General features: G+C 46.7%; 2 protein-coding genes across 2 annotated transcripts; both read right to left on the bottom strand.

Moving 5' to 3' along the window:
- Positions 1–676: 676 nt before the first annotated feature.
- LOC128626252 (vomeronasal type-1 receptor 3-like) lies at positions 677–1,660 on the bottom strand. Its single transcript, XM_053657720.1, has one exon. It carries the CDS (start codon positions 1,658–1,660, stop codon positions 695–697), a length of 966 nt encoding a protein of 321 aa, XP_053513695.1. The 3' UTR covers positions 677–694.
- Positions 1,661–17,903: 16,243 nt separating this feature from the next.
- On the bottom strand, positions 17,904–18,875 carry LOC128626251 (vomeronasal type-1 receptor 3-like). Its single transcript, XM_053657719.1, has one exon. The coding sequence runs from the start codon at positions 18,873–18,875 to the stop codon at positions 17,904–17,906; it is 972 nt and encodes a 323-aa protein (XP_053513694.1).
- Between the last annotated feature and the right edge of the window lie 1,630 nt (positions 18,876–20,505).

The raw sequence follows: 20,505 nt of genomic DNA, 5'->3' as shown, positions 1-20,505 counted from the left end.
AAGCAGGCTTCACAGGACTTTAGGAATTCTTTCTTATGCTCAATCACCCTGAATCCCGCTCTAGCTGGCAGAGGACTGCACCACCTCCTCCATCATAGGTTTTCAGGCTTAAGTGGATTAGAGCCAGGAAGCGCTTCTCCCAGAGGACACGGGGACTTGGGCTATGTGGGGGCGAGGGTCCATCACTCCCGCTTTGTTGCAGCCCCCCCGAGTCCTTCATGATGGCCTCCCAAGTGATCGAGTCTGGGGCTTAGGTTGCCCCCCCTCTGAGGGGTCTTACTCCTCTCTGATTAACTGACCAAGCATTGGGGGCAGGGGAGAAGCAGAAGCAGCATTTGCCACCAGAGACAAGCTTTGTCTCCTTAGTGGTTCATATTCTGGAGGTCCCTAACTCAGCCTTAGCCATGGGGGGCAGTTACAACTCCTGAAACCAGGCAGAGCAGTTCCCAACACTTTGCATATGTTATTGTTTTAAATGTTAAACCATGTATAATAGTGTTATAATCTAAACATTACATGTAATGTCTGAAAAGTTTCATAAATAGGCAATGCATTGATTTTACTTCCCATTAACTCAGCACAATGGGGACTCAATACATCCCTCCAGCCATTGGAGACCACGTGACTCTGGACGCATATAAATGAATCTTCTCCTCCAGACGAATGCTGAGGAGTGTTCATAGGATCATTTAATTTACTTTAACGAAAAAATTCTTGTCCTACTATTGAAGAAATTCACTCTGAAAATTCTTTTCTCATTTTTCATCAGGATGAAAGGACAGATGGTAGGGTAACACGAAGAAATAAAGTTATTAATGTTCTCCAGTTGCCAATTCAGCTTATTTCCAAAGTGTGAATAAGCAGTAAGAAAGCTATTGGTCCAGTAAAAGAAAACGAAGCAGCAAACCAGTGTGAGGATGACCTGGGTGGCTTTGCTTTCAGGAGAGCTTCCTGAGCAGCGGGCGCTGCTGCGGATGCTCTGAGCTGTCCTGTGGTGTTTGGTAAGGACAGTCACCATGTAGATACTACTGCATGCCATTAGGAAGAGAAACAATGAGTCCTGAATAATCATGCTACTGAGAAACGTCACAGCCACATGGTGATCATACATACTGACCTTACAAAAAGGACTATGATAAAGAGATGTAATATCACTGATATTTCTATTGGCCACAGTTTTTAAGATAACCTCAGAATACATGACCATGTTGATGATCCAGCAGAAAAATATGGAGGGTTGAATGAGTCTGGAGATGTTGTTCTTGAGCCAGGCCCATTTACAACCACTTACAGCAATGGTCACGGCCTGGAACGAGCTCTGGAGGGAGGTGGTGCACAGAGAAATACCCCGGGTAACTCTCTGAATGTAGAGAACAAGTTTACACTCAGTGTCACTTATCTCAGGCCTCATTCCAAAGGAACTAATTATATTTGGAACCCCTCTGAATAGGACGGTCAGGCTGTTAGCCAAAGTTAAGTGGGCAAGGATCCCATCAGCAGGCTTCTTCTTATGGGGGAGAGTGAAGAAGGTGTACATGTATAACATAAACAGCAAGCAGTTCCCCAGGAAACCAACTCCAGTTTGAATGGTGAGGAAGACCCCAAACGGGGTGTCTCTGGAAATCATGGAACGGTGGTGTCTCTGAGATGTTACAGCCATGGACAGCTTTTCCTGGAGACAAATACTTTGACTATGAATGTAAGTGTTAAAAACAATTAAGACTGAGAAGTAGTTTGTCAAGTTTCAGGGATAAATAAATGTAGAGGGAATGTAATAAAAAGCCCCATGGAGAAGAAAGTAATTTGTTAGAAATGTAAGTTCAAATTCTGGCATGCAGAGTGGGTTAGGGATTGGAAGTGAATTTAGATTTAAAGTGAATAGACTTGAGCATAAAAAAAGGAAAACCAGGAAGAAAGAAGAACAACAGTTACACTTCTGAAAATATGCTACAGTAGCAAAAATCTTAGAGACAGCAGAAAACTGTAAACAGCAGCAAAAAGGACCAACACATGCCACAGGAGCAGAAAAATAGAGCAATGAAGAAAGTGACATATAATTATTGGTCAGGAAAAGGGTTAAACGTGCACCTGAAAGACATGAAACACTGTCAGGTACTTAAACGAGGCCCTGAGAACAAGTGAATAAAAACCAAACAGAATGTGCAGCCAACACAGAGAAGCCAGGACTGGAAACACATGCCTGTTGAGACGAGAGCCCTTACGAGGGGACCGGCCATGGGGGGCTGGTCAGGGAGAGAGTCAGGGGCAGATCAGGGCATCGCCACATAATGTATTCCAGCCCGTTGTCCAGTGTGTGTGAGGAACATAATGAACTCACGAAAAGTGTCTCAGTTCTATGCTGGGCAAAGTTTTGAAACCATGTCAAGAAGAAAACTGAAAATAACCATGAACACAAAGCAGAAAATTAAAAAGGAGAAATAATACAAAAAAGGGAAATTAGCCAGTAAAGAAAGGAAAAAAATGAACAAGAAATTCTAAAAGCTGGTATTTAAAAGAAGCCTGATTGTGCACAAAAGTGAATAGAAAGCAGCAAGCTGAAACAGAGGCCACACAGAAGTAAGACTGAGTTCACCTGTGGAATGACGAGAATCAAGCGAGGAGCAGAAATTGGGAAACACTCACCATCTCTTGCCAGCCCGAGCCGCCAGTCACACTGGCATCCTCACCACAGCCTGTCTCCTCAGCAGGTCCCTGCAGGGGGGGCTGCTCTCAGCTGTGCTGCTGGGCAGCAGCAGGATCGGGGTTATGAGGAGGGGCCCAGTGACCTCATCTCCCTCTGGGCATGAGACACTTTGTTGTCCAAGCCGCAAATTGCCTGGTGCACAGGGACTCAGCCTGGCATGTCCACAGGACCTAAGCTGCTGTCCCCAGTGCAGTGTGTCCCCTGTTAAGTGATTAGGATCATCAGTTACAAGTTGCAGTCTGCTCCTGAGCTGACACCTGGCCTCTAGTGGAACTAAGTGCTGAATTACTCCTCAGGGTCCCAGAACAATGACGGGGAAGCTCATCAGAAGTTCGCAGTCCCTGCTCACAGGGAGGATTTTCAGTGTGACACTGGCCACAGGGCAGCAGCATGAGTGGGTGCCCACTGGCTGCTCGGGGCTGAAGTTCAGGTTTCTGAGATGTTCACGCAAGACAAACACATTGCATTCTCTTCTCCTGTGAGCAAATAAGTCATTTATTTGAATTCCCAATAAATATTCAATGATGTCACTCCAGCAACTTTAAACAACCGGAAAAATTACCATTCTTTTAAATTGAACCTCTCACTTTGAAATATTTGGCCATTCACAGGAAATCATAAAGGTAGTAGAGAGAAGTCCCACCCACACTTCCTCTGCTTTCCCAGTGGTTTATCTTTTGTAGTCACAGTCCCAACTGGGGGCGGTGGCTCTGAGATGTGCAGCTGTAGTCTCACATCCTGTCACCATGAGGTACACTGCTGTGACCACCACCTCCATCCACACACAGGACTCTGCCATCCCCAGGAAGGTTTCCCTCCTGCTGCCTCTTCCTGCCCACACCCACCCCACTGCCACGGTTCTCTGTTCCATCTCTGTCATTTCGCCTTTTCAAGAATGTTACATAGTCATATAATTATGCAGCACCTAATCTTTGCCATCAGCTTCAATCACTGGGCATTACTCTCCAAATCTCTCCTATTGTCCCTGTATCAGTAGCTCCATCCTTCTTATTGTCCAGGGAGTCTCCTCCTGTGGGTGCATCACCCTTTGCTGAGCATTCCCTCCTGAAGGACATCAGCGTTGTCTTGTAGTTTTGGGGTTAGAAATGAACCAGTATGCATATCACAAGAACAACTGTGTTCAGGATTGCGGGTGAACATAAGTTTTCATCTCTGTGAGTTTAATGCCCAGGAGCATGAGGGTGGATTGCATGGTATGTATACATTTCATTTTTCCAGCCCTGAAACCTGTTTCCCAGAGTGGCTACACCTCTGCACATTTCTCCCAGCCATGTGTGAGAGATCCAGTTCCTCTCCCTCCTCTCCCACGTTTAGTGTGTGTGGTCATTGTCTTTGTGAAACTGTGTAACTAACACATGACATGAAATTCACCACCTTAACTGTAAGTCCACAGTGCAGTGGTGATTGTATACTCACTGTGAGGTGAAACAGAGCCTCAGCAACTTCTCATTCTGCAAATTGAAAACTCTATACCCATTAAGTAAAAATCATTTCCCCCTTTCCCCTTTGCACAGGTGACCACCATTCTCCTCTCTGTTGCTATGAACTTCACTACTTGGCATACCTCTTACGAGTGCACTCATTCAGTGTTTGTCTCTTTGTGACTGCTTGACTGCCCTTAGGTTCATGTCCACACTGTAACATGGGCTAGAATTTCTTTCCATATTAAGGCTGTTCTATTGTTTGTATATATTGCATTTGGTTTCTTCATTTATCCATCTATACACACTTGCATGTCTTCTACCTCTTGGCTGTGTGGCAATGAACATGGGCGCACAAAAACAGATCTCATCCTGACCTGCTTTAATTCCTTTGATTTATAACTAGAAGTGAAGTTGCTCCATCATGTAGTAGTTCTATTTTTAATTTTTGAGGATGGTCATACTGTTTTACATGGTGGTTTTCTCTTTTAACCATCCCATGGACAGTGCACAGGGCTTCCAAAGTCTCCACGTCCAGGCCAACATTGTCATTGTCTCATTACTTATGGTTGCTTCTCAACAGCCCATGTACTCGGGGGACACTGCAACACTGCCCCTTCACCCCACCCAGTCACACAGCCACTAGTGAGGCCTGAACGTGCGGAGTGAAGTCGTGATACCAGCCCGTCCCACCCCAGGATCCACACACTGCCCAAGTGGGATCTGCTTGTGGTCAATATGAGGGCCGGGAACACTGTCCTGCACAGGGGTCTGTGGGGAAGGCGTCCTGACAGCCTGAGGGCCACCCTCGTGGCTCAGCTGCTACAGCCGCCTCCAGAACCTCCCCAACCCACAAGTGTCCAAGCAATATGAAGCCTCGTTGACATTTAAGGCAGGGACTCTGACAAACACAGAGCCCAGGGTAAATGGGACTTGGCAGTTCTTCTTCAACTCAACTAACCCCCTTTGAGCTCAGAGAGATTGGACCAGAGGCAGACAAACCAGCCCCCTCCACAACTGGAGTCCCTTTTGTGCCTCACCCCTCGGGCCCACACAACCTTTTGGAAGGTCCTCACTTGTTCAGCTCTGCCAGTCCCGTGTGGAGTCATCCTGACCATGTCCACAGGGTGGACTGGTGAAGGAGCACCTTCCTAAACCCCCTTCCTTCCCCAACCTTCCTGCTCATGCCTTCTGTGTGAGTAAAGACCAAGCAGACCCCAAACCGGCTTTGGAGGGCAGAGAAAGGAGACCAGCCTGGCCTTTCATTGTGGTTGGGGTGGGCCAGGGGAGAGCCTTCCTGCTGCGGGCAGGGTGATCTCGGGGTGACCCTCCCACGCACCCAAGAGGGGATGCTGAGCGCTCTCACCAGCTCACCCAGACTCTGGGCAGGAAAGGCACAGAGACATGAGCCTTGAACACTGTCACGGTCCAGCATCCAACACCCAGTCACCCTGTGTACAGTGTCTATCCTCACTCCTCTGTGTTGGTGACAGGAAAGGAACACCCTGCAATCAGACAGACATCAGAAACATGGGAAGTTTGAGCTGCTTGCCGAGTCCATGCTGCTGCCTCCACTGCCCGCCCCGAGGGCACCGTTCCCCCCAGGATTCAACATCTGCTCCTGGTTGTCAGGGGACCGCACCTCAGTGTGCTGCCCCCTCGCCCACTTCCACTTGTCTTCTCTCCTAATCCGGGTGATGAGCCTCTGGTGTGTGTTAGCAGAGCTGATGGCAAGCCACAGAACAACTTGCGCCCGCCAAAGCAAGTGGGGACTGACTGCGGTGCTGAGCGTCCCTCCTCACTCTGTTGAAGGGAGAGGCAGCACCAGAGGCACAGGGTCGAGTCTGATTTGGGAACTGTGGGTGCCTCCAACATGGTCTGTCATCTGTGCCTTTGGTCACCAGGTGTGTCTGCTCCAGGTTCAAGAGAAGAGAGAAACTGATTGTTCCCATCCAGGTAACATCCCTGCTCTTTCATCCAATGGCCCTGCCTGGTGGGCTGAAGTCCTGCTACTGGCCCCACCCCCATGCCTGCCACTGAGAAGGGGATGGAGAATTTGTCATCAACCATGTTCCAGGCCTTGTCCTCAGGAAGGGTGTAGGAGGAAAGTGGGTTCAGAGCAGTTCGTAAAATGCCAAGGTCACATCACAAGACACTGGCGACCTCCTGTTCTATTGCATATTGCTGCTTGGATTTGCTAATATTCTGTGGTGGATTTGTGGGCCTTGTGTGTTCCTCAGGGATAGTGGTCTGTGATATTTGCATTCTTTAATATCCTTGTCTGGTTTCAGTTGTGCTGAGCTCATAAAATGGTGGGAAGTATTCCCTCCTCTATTTCCTAGAAGATTTTGCACAATACTGACTTTAATTACGCCTTAAGTTCCTGATAGAATTAACCAAGTAAAACCAGTTAGGCCTGGTCCTTTCTCAGTGGGAAGTATAAATTCAATTTGTCTCATAATTTTTAAACAATCCCAGAGAAAATGGAGATAGGTTTGTGAGAAAACTGCTTTCCCGATACCTCTTCATCGCTGGATATTTTAGTGTGTGTGTTCTACGAACAAGGTTTCCCTCGGTAATCACAACGCATGCCTAGAAACCAGGACGCTCACATTGACACTGGACTGACCTCTAACCCTCTGGCCCTACTCAATTTCACGAGTCACCCCAGTGGTGCATTTTAGTTGTTAATTATATTTCATTCATTATGCTATTACAGTTTTCCCAACTTATTGTCCCCTGCCTCCCTCCATCCAGCACCCCTGACTCCCTCCAGCAACTTCCCACCCTGTTCATGTCCACATGCAACATTTATAAGGTCCTTGGCCCCTCCATTTCCCATATTGTACTTTACATCCCCATGGCTATTCTCTAACTTCCTGTTTGTACTTCTTAACCCCCTCATCTCTTCATCTATTCTCCTCCTTCCCCTTCCCCTCTGGCAATCTTCTGGTAACTAACTTCTCTTTCTCTTTAACCTTTGGCCTTTTAATCAGGATGTGTCTTTGAATGGGCCTCTGTGTACCCTTGACTTGCATGTCCATTTCCTTCACCAAATTAGGGAGCTTTTCTTTCAGTATTTTTTGGAATAGATTTCACATTTCTTGCTGTTTCTCTTCTCCTTCTAGCATTCTTATGATGTGAATGTTGGGCCTTTGAAGTTGTCCCAGAGGCTGTTTGCACTGTTCTTATTTCTTGGATCTTCTTCTTCCTGTTCTCCTACATCACAAGTAGCAAACACAAGGCCTGGGGGCCGAATCCAGCCCTCCACGTTCATTTGTCCTGCCCGACACCCTATTCTACCTGGCAGCAGTGCTGAGCTCTCACATCACTGTTCAGGAGCAGTTACATTTCCTCAGGCCTAAAAGCACATTCGGCCCTTTGGAGGCAACTGTGAGGGTGCTGTGGCCCCCAGTGACAATGAGTTTGACACCCCTATTGTGCATGGATTGGATTATTTTGTATCCTCAATTCCATTCCATCAATCAACCATCTGTCTCTCTGCCAGTACCACACTGTCTTGATCCCTGTTCCTCTGTGACACAAGAGTCCCCGTTACCCATGGGGGATGTGTTCCAAGACCTCAGGTGGTTGCCTGAAATCGTGGCAAGTGCTGAACACTATACATGCTCATTTCTCATATAATTTATTAAACACCTATGTTAAGTTTAATTGATGAAATAGGCATAGGAAGAGGTTAACAACAACTAAGAACAGTTATAAGAATTAATTATAAGAACAGTTATAAGAGCTTAACAATAAAATGGGACAGTTATAACAATTACTGTAATAGAAGTCATGTGGACGTGGGTTCTCTGTCTCCAAATATCTCACTGTACTGTGCTCCCCCTTCCTTATGAGACCAGGTGACATGGTGCAGCGCCTCTGTGGTCAGGTGGCATGAGGTGCAGGCTTTGAGAGCCAGCGTTCACCCTCCTTTCAAGTCACTGGGACACAGCAGTGCAGTGCTGCCATCCATTGACAACTGACTGACACGGGTTCTGAGGGACTCGGGAGCAGGTAGAGTAGGAGGTGTAGCTACACTTGACCCAGGAATGACTCACCTCTCAGGAAGGACAGAGTAGAACAGCACAAGATTTCATCACGTTATGCAGAATGGCATGCAATTGAAAATGCATAAATTGTTCATTTCTAGAACTTTCCATGGATGATGTTCCACCAGGGTTGAGCATGGGTAACTGTGGAAATCAAGCCTGCAGATAAGGCGTGGGAGAGTACTGTATTCTTTGTATCGGGAAGTAGAACTCTTTCTACCTCACTCCTCTTTTTCATGATTTCTGTGGGCAATTTTAAGTGTCCTGCGATTTTGTATAAATTTTGGAATTCCGTTGCCAGTTTCTACAGAGAAGTCTTTTGGGAGTCCAGGAGCATTCCTATTGAACCCACATATCATTTGTGGGCGTGTTCCCGTGCAGCAACGGTAAGTAGCCTGGTATGTGAACACAGGATGTCTCTCCACACAGCTACGTCTTTCAGTTCTTTCAATGGCATTTGTCGTTTTTAGAGTAAATGCTTTTTCGTAGCTCCTCAGAAAACATTTCTCAGTATTTTCTTTTTTTGATGATATCTTGAATAAATTTGCATTCTGCAAATTACTTCCAAATTCTTTCTTATAAGTGGTGTTAGGCAGCATGAGCTGTTATAACAAAATACTGTAGACCAGGTGGCTTAAACAATGGGAACATATTTTCTCCCTGTTCTGGAGGCAGGAGAGTGTCAGATGGAGGCTCCAGCAGAGTTCTGATCCTGCTGAGACCTCTCTTCTTGCCTGGCAGATGGTTAGAGATTCCACATTCAATATTTTGGGTAGAACAAGTCATTTCAGAGTATGATATAAACAAATACAATTATTTTTGCATATTGTTTTTATTCTGAAACCATGCCAAACCTGTTTATTAATTCCAATGATCAATAATGGGGTCCTTAAGGTTTTGTATGTACAGCATCACATCATCTGCCAATAATCTTCCTTCTCCCTTTCCCATCCCGAGTCCTTTCATTGAACTTTCTTGCCCCATTTCTCCACTGAGCACGTCTACTATGGAGTCGAGAGAAAGGGCAGGACTGGACATTCTCATCTTGTCTCTGATCTTGGGAGAAGCATCCATTCTTTCTGAGTGGCTGTTAGCTGTGGGTGTGTAGATGCCCTTGATCACTTTGAGGAAGCTGCCTTGTCCCTGGTTTGCTGAGTGTTTTAATGGAGGGTTGGGTGAGAGGGGCGGGGTGGGGAGAGCATGGACAGTGGCTAAGAGAGCTCAGCATCCTGGTCCAAGAAGACACGGTTCCAAAACAAGTCCCTCAGATGCTATGGAAAGTTGCTTCATCCCACTCAAATGCTCAATTGAAAAGAAACAAGACAATTTAACCAAAAAAACAAAACCTTAGAATGTAGAAAAACAATGGATGAGACACTATTCTCAGCCTTGAGGATAAAAAGACACTTCCTGGAAAGCAAATGAACCAGACACAAGTGGGCGTGGCCTGTAAGCCTGCAGGGGTTGTGCCCCTGCTGTAGCGCCTGGGCAGAGGTGCTGAAAGGGTCTGGGCTTCTGAGCCAGAAAGAGCCAAATCTCTCGTGATGCAGTGAATTCCTGTAAGGAAATTTGTTGGAACAAAACCACACCACTCATGTTGGCATAGACGTGTTCAAACAAACACACAGCATCAGTGGAGGCACCTGAAACATTTGAAACTTTGGTGATCATAAAGAGGGAGCAAGGAGCAAGGGTCTAGGGGCGGGGCAGGCTGGAGTTAGGACCAGTCTGGGAGGTCAGTCGTTCTCCAGGGGTGAAGAACGACTTTGGGTAGCTGCAGCCTTCACCTGGAGAACCCACCTCCCAGGGAATCCCACTGACAGGGGTGCCTCCCACACTGCCCACGCCGCTTCCCCAGCTCTGTGGGCCCCAGAATTTCAGTCTGTGGCTTCTGAGCGGGGGTGACTCAGCTCTTCTCCCGTGAGAGCCACACTCTTAGGGAGCAGGTGGCTGTGCCCTGCTCAGGCCCTGGGTTGTCAGCCTTCAGCCAAATCCAAGGGCAGACCAAGGAGGTGCGCATCAACCTTTCAGCAACACCACCCTGTGGAACCTGGTGGCTGAAGCCCTGGAAGCACACTGTTGTGCCCAGGTGCAGGCCCCCTTCCTGCTCCTCACACCTCCCCAGGGCTCTGCTTTCAAGGGGTTTATGGGGATCTGACAAACGATCTACCCAGAGTCCTTCAAGCTGAGGTACATCTCCCAGTACCCAATTCTCTCAGATAGAAAGCAAAATCATCCACATTCCTACACAACACAGCAATGAAACACACACTAAATTGGCAGCAAGCCAAGCAGAGCAGCACAAGGTTCTACTTTGTGGCTTCATGTATGATGCCGGGAGAGTCGGACCTGGGGGGAGTTTGGCTTGAGCAGGAGCCACACAGATTCTCCCGTCAGCTGTGACCCAGGTTCTGCAGAGGACCAGTGGGCCAAGGGGCAGGGGTTGGGCCTAATGGTGCAGCACCCAATCCTCAAGGCTCTTGAGCCTGCCTAGCAGGTGACCCTGTCCTCCCAGCACTCTTGCCCCAGCCTTGGCCACCAGGGTCCCAGGGGGCCTCTTCAAGGAGCCATTGAGTGGGGTTGGGGAAAGGGCCTGGACACATGAGGTGGTGGGCAAGGAACACAGAGCAAGCGTCTTGCCACAGAGCCTCAGCCTAAGAGGAGAATGACAATAGACGTCTCTGGTCCCAGGCTGCCTGAGGATCAAATGCAGCAATGCATCTTTGATGATTCTGAGAACAGGAGTGGACAGTTTTCACAAATAAGAAAGATGTTTTCCTACTCATTGATTCTTAACTGACCTGCGAGCAGTGGACTCTGCCCCCCCTGGCAGCGTTGCTGTGGGTCCCTCTGCAGAGGCCCAGCCCCCTGAGGTCTGTAGGTCTCAGGGCCCCCACCCCTCAGGTTTGCTCTTCCCAGGGGGAGCTGTGAGCTAACCAAGAATCATTACCAGAAAGTCCCCGGAATGTTTCATGTCAGCTCTTCTTGTATTTGTTCGTGAGCCAACAGCTCAGAAAACCATGCTGGGTGCTTTAGTCAGTGAAGTCCTGTGGGGGGAAACAGTTGCTTCTGAGTTAGGTGTTAGTGTGGAACACGGGAGAGAACTGCCAGGTCTGCACTGTGATGGTCCCACAGACACCCCCGGGGTGAGTTGCACCATAAAACGGAAGAGGACCAGAAGAGCACCTGGAGTTTGGCAAACTGAACGATGTTGATATTGTCACTGAAAGAGGTCAGGTATTCACAACAGTCTGAGTAACCACCCTGACTCCGCTCCACATTGCTCTTCTCCTTCAACAGTGCTCACCGATCCCACTGCCTGGAACAACTTCTGGTGAGCTTGGTTCTGGGTGCCCGTGCCCCGTCTGAGAAGTGTGATGCTGGTGTTTTGTTACTGCGGTAGAATGCACGGAACATGAATTTCACTATCTTAAACATTTCAATGTGTACCAGTCGGCGGCCTCAAGAACAGTAACCATGTTGTGGAACTGTCCCCCTGCTTAGTTCCAGGACTTTTTCACCTCCTTGAAGGAGACCCCTTCCCCAGGACAGTCTTCTACCCCACCCCCTTTCAGCCACCCACTGCTTCCAGGCCCTGGGTTTGCCTGGTCTGGACATTTCCTATAGATGCTGTCATGGGGCATTTGCTCTTTTGTATCTGGTTTGTTTGTTTTTTTTTTCTTGGCATTTGACATATCTTCAAATAAGCTGGAATTAGAATTAGAATTTTGAGAGTTTCTGTAAATTGCTGAGACCAAGTCTCACCCTCTGGGGTCTGGGCAGCAGACCCTCCTGGCTGTAGGGCCCAGGCTTCTGTTGCCCATCTCCCTGGGGAAGCACCCAAGAGTCCCATGGGGAGGTGGGGAGTGCCAGTGAAGGGTCTCCGTGGAGCTGGATTCTCAGTGTCTGGTCCTCTCTCAGTCTCTGCACAGGTGCTTTAGGCCACACGAAGACCCTGCCATTTCTGGACCAGACATTCTGTCCAAGAACTGGCCCCTCCTGAGAACTTCAGATTGACTGTCTCTAGGAATGTCAGTCTACCCAGAAGGGCCACCCCAGCCACGCACATACTCCTATGTCTCTCAGGTTGACCTTAAGGACTGTGGAGGGGACATGGCCTGATCAGAGGAGCTGGGCCAAGTGTGTACCTGCTGGCATCTCCAACCCGTGGGGAAATGGTGTATCTGGCCCCTGACTTAGAGTCAAAAGCTGATCACTTCTAGGCCTAGAAATGTGGAATGACAAGTGCTTTTATTTTTGTTAACGTGCAAGTGTACATAATAGGTATTAAAAACACAGTAATACATTAGAGACTCCAGATTCTTCGGAACGCACAATAAGCATGTAAGGATTCAATGTCTTATTTAAGGCCTTTGAAGTAAATGAGAGAGTGGAGGACAAAACCGGTGTTGGTTCCTCTGAGCCTTGAGCTGCCTTGCATCCAGGCTGCTCTGGCTACTGCAGATCTCAAACAGGGAGGACCCCATGTTCCAAAACCATCTCATAAAGTCCTACCTGCAGGGGGAAGAGTATGGGGAGGGCCCGAGGAGATGAAGGTGGCAGGAAAGGGGCCTCAGGCCCCCAAGACATGGGTGCCCCTGCAGCCCCTCCTAGGCCACAGCTGGAAAACCCCAAACAGGGCAGAACAGCATGGTGACTCCACAGAGACTCTACACCTGCTTCCCAGGTACCCTCTCTCCTGGCTGCCCCTTCCTGCCCTCCCTAGACGGACACAGGGCTAATGCCCCCACATCTGGAAAGCATTTCACAGTCTGGGCAAAGGACAGAGGACAGGAAGTGTTGGGTCCAGGGGTCTGAGACATTCACTGATCAAGTTGATCCCATCCAGTGGACTCAGTCTTTGTCTGAAATGTGAGGGGCCCATGACAAGGTGTCTCTGAGTCCGTGCTAATCTTCCCTCAAAGAGTGCTTTGAAAAATTCTGCTTCCTAATTAACTGGTACCTTCTTTCTTAGAATTGCTGGAGCTCACATGATAACTTCATAATATCCCTGTCCGTTGTCACACCCAGAGACATTTCTCTGCTGAGACCTTGGGAAAAGGTAAGCAGGACAATGTGAATATGAAATGGATTCCCTCTAGACTTTATAACAAGGCAGACCTAGTAATAATTAGATGATTAAGGGTGCAGTCTTCCTCAATGAACCAGGGTGCATGCTTTGTTTTATGGTTGGACTAATGTGTGTCCTTAAACGTTCCATGTAACCAGAACCCCATTTATCTACAGCTGCTCAACATTCTGACTCGGGAAGGACCTGGTGTGTGGGGTCCCCTGGAGGGGGAGCCTCCATGTTCAGAGAGTGTTGGCTGTGCACTGAGGCTGTGAGTTGAGGGGTCAGTGGGAACCCACCATGGGGAGTATGACCGTCCCCACATTAACAATAGAACTATCACACGACTCAGCGGTTTTACATGCAGGTCACGTTGGAAGGAATTAAAAAGACCATCTAAGGATATTTGCACGATGATGGTCTCAGTAGCAAAGTGCATAACAGCCAAGAAGAGAAAAACACGAGTCTATAGATGGATGAAAAGATTAACCACATGTGATACATATATGCAATGGAATAGCCTTAAAATGGAAGGAAATCTTATCCATGTTACCCTGTGGACATGAACCTAAGGGCAGTCAAGCAGTCACAAAGAGACAAACACTGAATGAGCCCACTTGTATGAGGTATGTCAAGTACTCAAGTTCATAGCAACAGAGTGGAGAATGGTGGTCACCTGTGCGTGTGGGAAAAGGGAAAAGGATTCTCACGTAATGGGTATAGAGTTTTTGGTTTGCAAGATGAGAAGGTGTTGCGGCTCTGTTGCACTCACGGTGAGTATACAATCACCACTGCACTGTGGAATACAGTTACGGAGGTGAATTTCATGTCCTGTGTTAGTTACACAGTTTCACAAAGACAATGACCACACACACTAACGTGGGAGAGGATGGAGTGGAACTGGATCTCTCACACATGGCAGGGAGAAATGTGCAGAGATGTAGCCACTCTGAGAAACAGGTTTCAGGGTTGGAAAAATGAAGGTATACATACCACGCAATCCACACTTATGCTCCTGGGCATTAAACTCACAGAGATGAAAACTTATGTTCACCCCCAATCCTGAACACAGTTGTTCTTGTAATAGACACGTGGTTTATTTCTAACACCGAAACTACAACACAACACTAATGTCCCTCAGGAGAAAATGCACAGCAGAGCGTCATGCACCCACAGGAGGAGACTCACTGGACAATAAGAAGGATGGAGCTACTGATGCAGGGGACAATAGGAGAGATTCGGAGAGTAATGCCCAGTGATTGAAGCTGATGGCAAAGATTAGGTGCTGCATAATTAGATGACTATGTAACATTCTTGAAAAGGCGAAATGACAGAGATGGAACAGAGAACCGTGGCAGTGGGGTGGGTGTGGGCAGGAAGAGGCAGCAGGAGGGAAACCTTCCTGGGGATGGCAGAGTCCTGTGTGTGGATGGAGGTGGTGGTCACAGCAGTGTACCTCATGGTGACAGGATGTGAGACTACAGCTGCACATCTCACAGTCACCGCCCTCCAATGGGACTGTGACTACAAAAGATGCACCACTGGGGAAGCAGAGGAAGGGTGGGCGGGACTTCTCTCTACTACCTTTATGATTTCCCATGAAGGAACGTTTATTTCAAAATAAAAACATAAATTTAAAAGAATGGTAATGTTTCCTGTGTTCAAGTTAACTTGCCTGAATTTCCCCACCTAGTGCTTTGCTGAGCTTGGATTTCACGCCTGATTATCCACCTTCACAATAACAATAGAGAACAGACAGGGAAGATATAAAAGGAAAACAAAATAAAGAAGAGAAATAGAGGAGAGTGGAAGGAGGGAGGAAACAGAGAAGGACAAGAGGAACAAGACAAAAGAGATGAGAGAAACAGCAGGGGAAAAAGGACAGGAAAGAAAGAGAAGAAAAGGGAGAGGGGAGAGATGAAAGGGAACAGAGAGAGACATGAGGGGAAGGGAAAGTTGGGGAAGAGAGAGGGGAGACTGAGAGAAAAAGAACAGACAGTAGAAAAGAAACAATAAACAGACAAGTGAGTAAAACGGAGAGTACAGAGTGAAGGCGAGCAGACATGAAGAGAGAGAAGAAAGAAAAGAGAGAGGAAGGGGAAGGCGGCACAGACACAGGGAAGGGGGACGGGAGTGGGGGGAGGGGAGGGATGAAACCCACAGGGTGCGGCCCAGTGTTTCATACACACAGCGCCAGCTGGGGACCTGAAGCAGGGAGCTGGGGGAGGTTGGGGAGTTCATTTCCCATTATTTAAAAACAGTTACTCTCTTTGTCTTCAAAGTCTTCAACATGAAACTCACTCTCAAAGATTCAGGGGTAAGAAGAGGGGGTTAATAACCTTTTAGTTCTTAATTACAGTTTCTCTTCCATGTTTCTATTTTGTTTATTTTGTTCTTTGGATTCAACTTATGAACTTCCCTCCAGCCCAGACAGCGGTGTAGGTAGATACACTTTGCCTCCACCCACAACCAGATGAAGGACAACAGCAAATTTAACAACAAAAAATGGCAGTAGTACCAGAAAAAGGAACTCTATGGAGGTCGTACAGGAAAGGAGTTAAAGAAGAACCATCATCCACACTAATAGCAGGGGTGGAGCTGGGCAACACGAGCTGACAGGACATCCTGCAAGGTCATAGTGGACTGGGGCAGGCTAGGCAGTGGGCGGTAGACTGGGTTTCCCACATTCGCATGTGGATAAGTCAGGAGGAAAAACTGGGGAGGAACACAAACTCTGAAAACCCAGGATCCCAGTGCAGAGGATATAAAGCTTCAAATACCCCTGACTGAAAACACCTGTGGGGGTTGCTGTGGTGGGAGTAACTCCCAGCCTCACAGGAGAGTTTGTTGGAGAGACCCACAGAGTTCTAGAATGTCCACACAACCACCCACCCAGGAATCAGCACCAGAAGGGCCCAATTTCCTTGTAGGTAGCAGGTAAAGTGACTCAAAGCCAGGAGGAACCAGAGCAAATGCCATTGTTCCTTCTCAGAACCCTCACCCCTGCAAATATCTAAAGCTTTATCCCTCACTACCTAACATGCCCCCTGAAACAAACAAAAAAAAAAATACGGCCCAAATGGAAAACAGATTAAAGTTCCAAAAATAGAACTAAGCAATGAAGACCAAGCCAACCTATCAGATGCAGAGTTTGAAACACTGCTGATCAGAATATTCACAGAAAAGATTGAGTTCAGTCACAAACTGAAGGAAGAAACAAAGGCTATCCAAAGTGAAACAAAGGACAATATACAGGGCACCAACAGTAAGGGGAAGGATACCAGGACTCCAATCAAGGGTTTGGAGTGGAACAAAGAACCATTCAACTGGGAAAGAATAAAGAAACAAGAATCAAAATAGGAGGAGAGGCTGAGGAACCTGAAGGACAACATTAAACATTCCAACATCCCAATCATAGGGGTGCCAGAAGGACAATTGGAAGAACAAGAAATAAAAAAACTTACATGAAAAAATAATGAAGGAGAATTTTTCCATTCTGGCAAAGAAAATAGACTTCCAGGAAATCCAGGAAGTACAGAGAGTCCAAAAGAAATGGGACCCAAGGAAGCACACACCAAGGCACATCACAATTACATTACCCAAGATTAAAGTGAAGGAGGGAATCTTAAAAGCAGCAAGAGAAAAGGAGACACTTACCACTTACCTATACAAAGGAGTTCCCATACGACTATCAGCTGATTTCTCAAAAGAAACCTTGCAGGAAAGAAGGAGATGGAAAGAAGTATTCCAAGTCATGAAAGGCGAGGACCTCCATGCAAGACTGCTCTATCTAGCAGAGCTATCATTTAGAATGGAAGGGCAGATAAAGTACTTCCCAGATAAAGTCAAATTAAAGGAGTTCATCATCACCAAGCCCTTATTACATGAAATGTTAAAGGGACCTATCTAAGAAAAAGATCAAAAATATAAACAGTAAAATGACAGCATATTCACCAACATCAACAACTGAGCCTAAAATGAAACAACAACAAAAACGAACTAAGTCAACAACTAGAAGGGGAACAGAATCACAGAAATGGAGATGACATGGACAGGTATGGGAGGAAGAAGGATGGAGGAAAAGTTACCGGGAATAAAAACCATAAATGGTAGGTACAAAAGTATAGACAGGGGAGGTTAAGAATAGTATAGAAAGTGGAAAAGCCAAAGAACTTACATGTATGACCCATGGACAAGAACAAAGAAGGGGGAGGAATAGTGGTGGGAAGGGGTGTGCAGGGCAGAGGGGCATAGAGGGGAGGAAAAAAGAACGGGATAACTGTAATGGTATAATAGACAAAGCGTATTTAAAATAAAATCAAATCAATAAGAGAAAACATTTTTACGATTTTAGGATTTTATAATGTTTCCAATATTACAAAACACCATCCATTACATACGTTATTATTTTATAGATTAAACCATGTGTAACAGTGTTATAATCTAAACATTACATGTAATGTCTGAAAAGGTTCATAAATAGACAATGCATTGATTTTACTTCCCATTAACTCAGCACAATGGGGACTCGATACATCCTTCCAAGCATTGGTGACCACGCGACTCTGGATGCATGAAATTAATCTTCTCGTGAAGACCAATGCTGAGGAGTGTTCATAGGATCATTTCATTTACTTTAATGAAAAAAAAATTCTGGTCCTACTACTATTGAAGAAATTCACTCTGGAAATTCTATTCTCATTTTTCATCAGGATGAAAGGACAGATGGTCGGGTAACATGAAGTAATAAAGATATTAATGTTCCCCAGTTGCCAATTCAGCTTACTTCCAAAGTGCGAATAAGCAGTAAGAAAGCTATCGGTCCAGTAAAAGAAAATGAAGCAGCAAACCAGTGTGAGAATGACCTGGGTGGCTTTGCGTTCAGGAGAGCTTCCTGAGCAGCGGGCGCTGCTGCGGATGCTCTGAGCTGTCCTGTGGTGTTTGGTAAGGACAGTCACCATGTAGATACTACTGCATGCCATCAGGGAGAGAACCAATGAGTCCTGAATGATCATGCTACTGTGAACTGCCATGGCCACCTGGTGATCAGGCACCCTGACCTTACAAAAAGGTCTATAATACCAAGATGTAACATCACTGGTATTCCTAATGGCCTCAATTTTTAAGATAATCTCAGAATACATGACCATGTTGATGATCCAGCAGAAAAACATGGAGGGTTGAATGAATGTGGAGATGTTATTCTTGAGCCAGGCCCATTTACAACTACTTATAGCAATGGTCACGGCCTGGAACGAGCTCTGGAGGGAGGTGGTGTACAGAGAAATACCCCGGGTAACTCTATGAATGTAGAGAACAAGTTTACACTCAGTGTCACTTATCTTAGGCCTCATTCCAAAGGAACGAACTATATTTGGAACCCCTCTGAATAGGATGGTCAGGCTGTTAGCCAAAGTTAAGTGGGCAAGGATCCCATCAGCAGGCTTCTTCTTATGGGGGAGAGCGAAGAAGGTGTACATGTATAAAGTAAACAGCAAGCAGTTCCCCAGGAAGCCAGCTCCAGTTTGAATGGTGAGGAAGACCCCAAACGTGGTGTCTCTCGAAATCATGGAATGGCGGTCTCTCCGAGATGTTCCAGCCATGGACAGCACATCCTGGAGACAAATAATTTGACTATGAATGTAAGTGTTTAAAAACAATTAAGACTGAGAAGCAGTTTGTCAAGTTTCAGGGATAAATAAATGTAGAGGGAATGTAATAACAAGCCCTATGGAGAAGAAAATTCTGGCATGCAGAGTGGATTAGGGTTTGCAAGTGAATTTAGACTTAAAGTGAATAGACTTGAGCATAAAAAAAGGAAAACCAGGAAGAAAGAAGAACAACATTTACACTTCTGAAAGTATGCTTCAGTAGCAAAAATCTTCGAGACAGCAGAAATACTGTAAACAGCAGCAAAAAGGACCAACACATGCCACAGGAGCAGAAAAATAGAACAATGAAGAAAGTGACATATAATTATTGGTCAGGTAAAGGGTTAAATGTGCACCTGAAAGACATGAAACACTGTCAGGTACTTAAACGAGGCCCTGAGAACAAGTGAATAAAAACCGAACAGAATGTGCAGCCAACACAGAGAAGCCAGGACTGGAAACAGATGCCTGTAGAGACGAGAGCCCTTAGGTGGGGACCAGCCACGGGGGGCTGGTCAGGGAGAGAGTCCGGGGCAGATCAGGGCATCGCCACATAATGTATTCCAGCCCGTTGTCCAGTGTGTGTGAGGAACATAATGAACTCACGAAAAGTGTCTCAGTTCTATGCTGGGCAAGGTTTTGAAATCCATGTCAAGAAGAAAACTGAAAATAACCATGAACACAAAGCAGAAAATTAAAAAGGAGAAAAAACACAAAAAAGGGAAATTAGTCAGTAAAGAAAGGAAAAAAGTGAACAAGAAATTCTAAAAGCTGGTATTTAAAAGAAGCCTGATTGTGCACAAAAGTGAATAGAAAGCAGCAAGCTGAAACAGAGGCCACACAGAAGTAAGACTGAGTTCACCTGTGGAATGACGAGAATCAAGCGAGGAACAGAAATTCTGGGAAACACTCACCATCTCTTGCCAGCCCGAGCCGCCAGTCACACTGGCATCCTCACCACAGCCTGTCTCCTCAGCAGGTCCCTGCAGGGGGGCTGCTCTCAGCTGTGCTGCTGGGCAGCAGCAGGATCGGGGTTATGAGGAGGGGCCCAGTGACCTCATCTCCCTCTGGGCATGAGACACTTTGTTGTCCAAGCTGCAAATTGCCTGGTGCACAGGGACTCAGCCTGGCATGTCCACAGGACCTAAGCTGCTGTCCCCAGTGCAGTGTGTCCCCTGTTAAGTGATTAGGATCATCAGTTACAAGTTGCAGTCTGCTCCTGAGCTGACACCTGGCCTCTAGTGGAACTAAGACCTGAATTACTCCTCAGGGTCCCAGAACAATGACGGGAAGCTCATCAGAAGTTTGCAGTCCCTGCTCACAGGGAGGATTTCCAGTGTGACACTGGCCACAGGGCAGCAGCATGAGTGGGTGCCCACTGGCTGCTCGGGGCTGAAGTTCAGGTTTCTTTTTTTTTTTATTTTTAAATATATTTTTTGATTATGCCATTACCGTTATCCCTTTCCCCCCCTTAATTTCCCTTCACCCTGCATACCCCTCCCCCACCATTCCCTTCTTTAGTTCGTGAACACATGTCTCAAGTTCTTAAGATTCTATATTTCCCCTACTATTCTTACCCTCC

The sequence above is a fragment of the Artibeus jamaicensis genome, unplaced genomic scaffold (assembly GCF_021234435.1).
Source record: "Artibeus jamaicensis isolate MK-2021 breed Jamaican fruit bat unplaced genomic scaffold, CSHL_Jam_final scaffold_474, whole genome shotgun sequence".
Classification (NCBI taxonomy): domain Eukaryota; kingdom Metazoa; phylum Chordata; class Mammalia; order Chiroptera; family Phyllostomidae; genus Artibeus; species Artibeus jamaicensis.
Note: the sequence above shows the minus strand (reverse complement) of the source record. Positions and strands in the feature narration are given on the sequence as shown.

What these genes read in the sequence shown, in the direction of transcription:
- LOC128626252 (XM_053657720.1), bottom strand. Translation starts at nt 1,660, where the DNA reads ATGGCTGTAACATCTCAGAGACACCACCGTTCCATGATTTCCAGAGAC.
- LOC128626251 (XM_053657719.1), bottom strand. Translation starts at nt 18,875, where the DNA reads ATGGCTGGAACATCTCGGAGAGACCGCCATTCCATGATTTCGAGAGAC.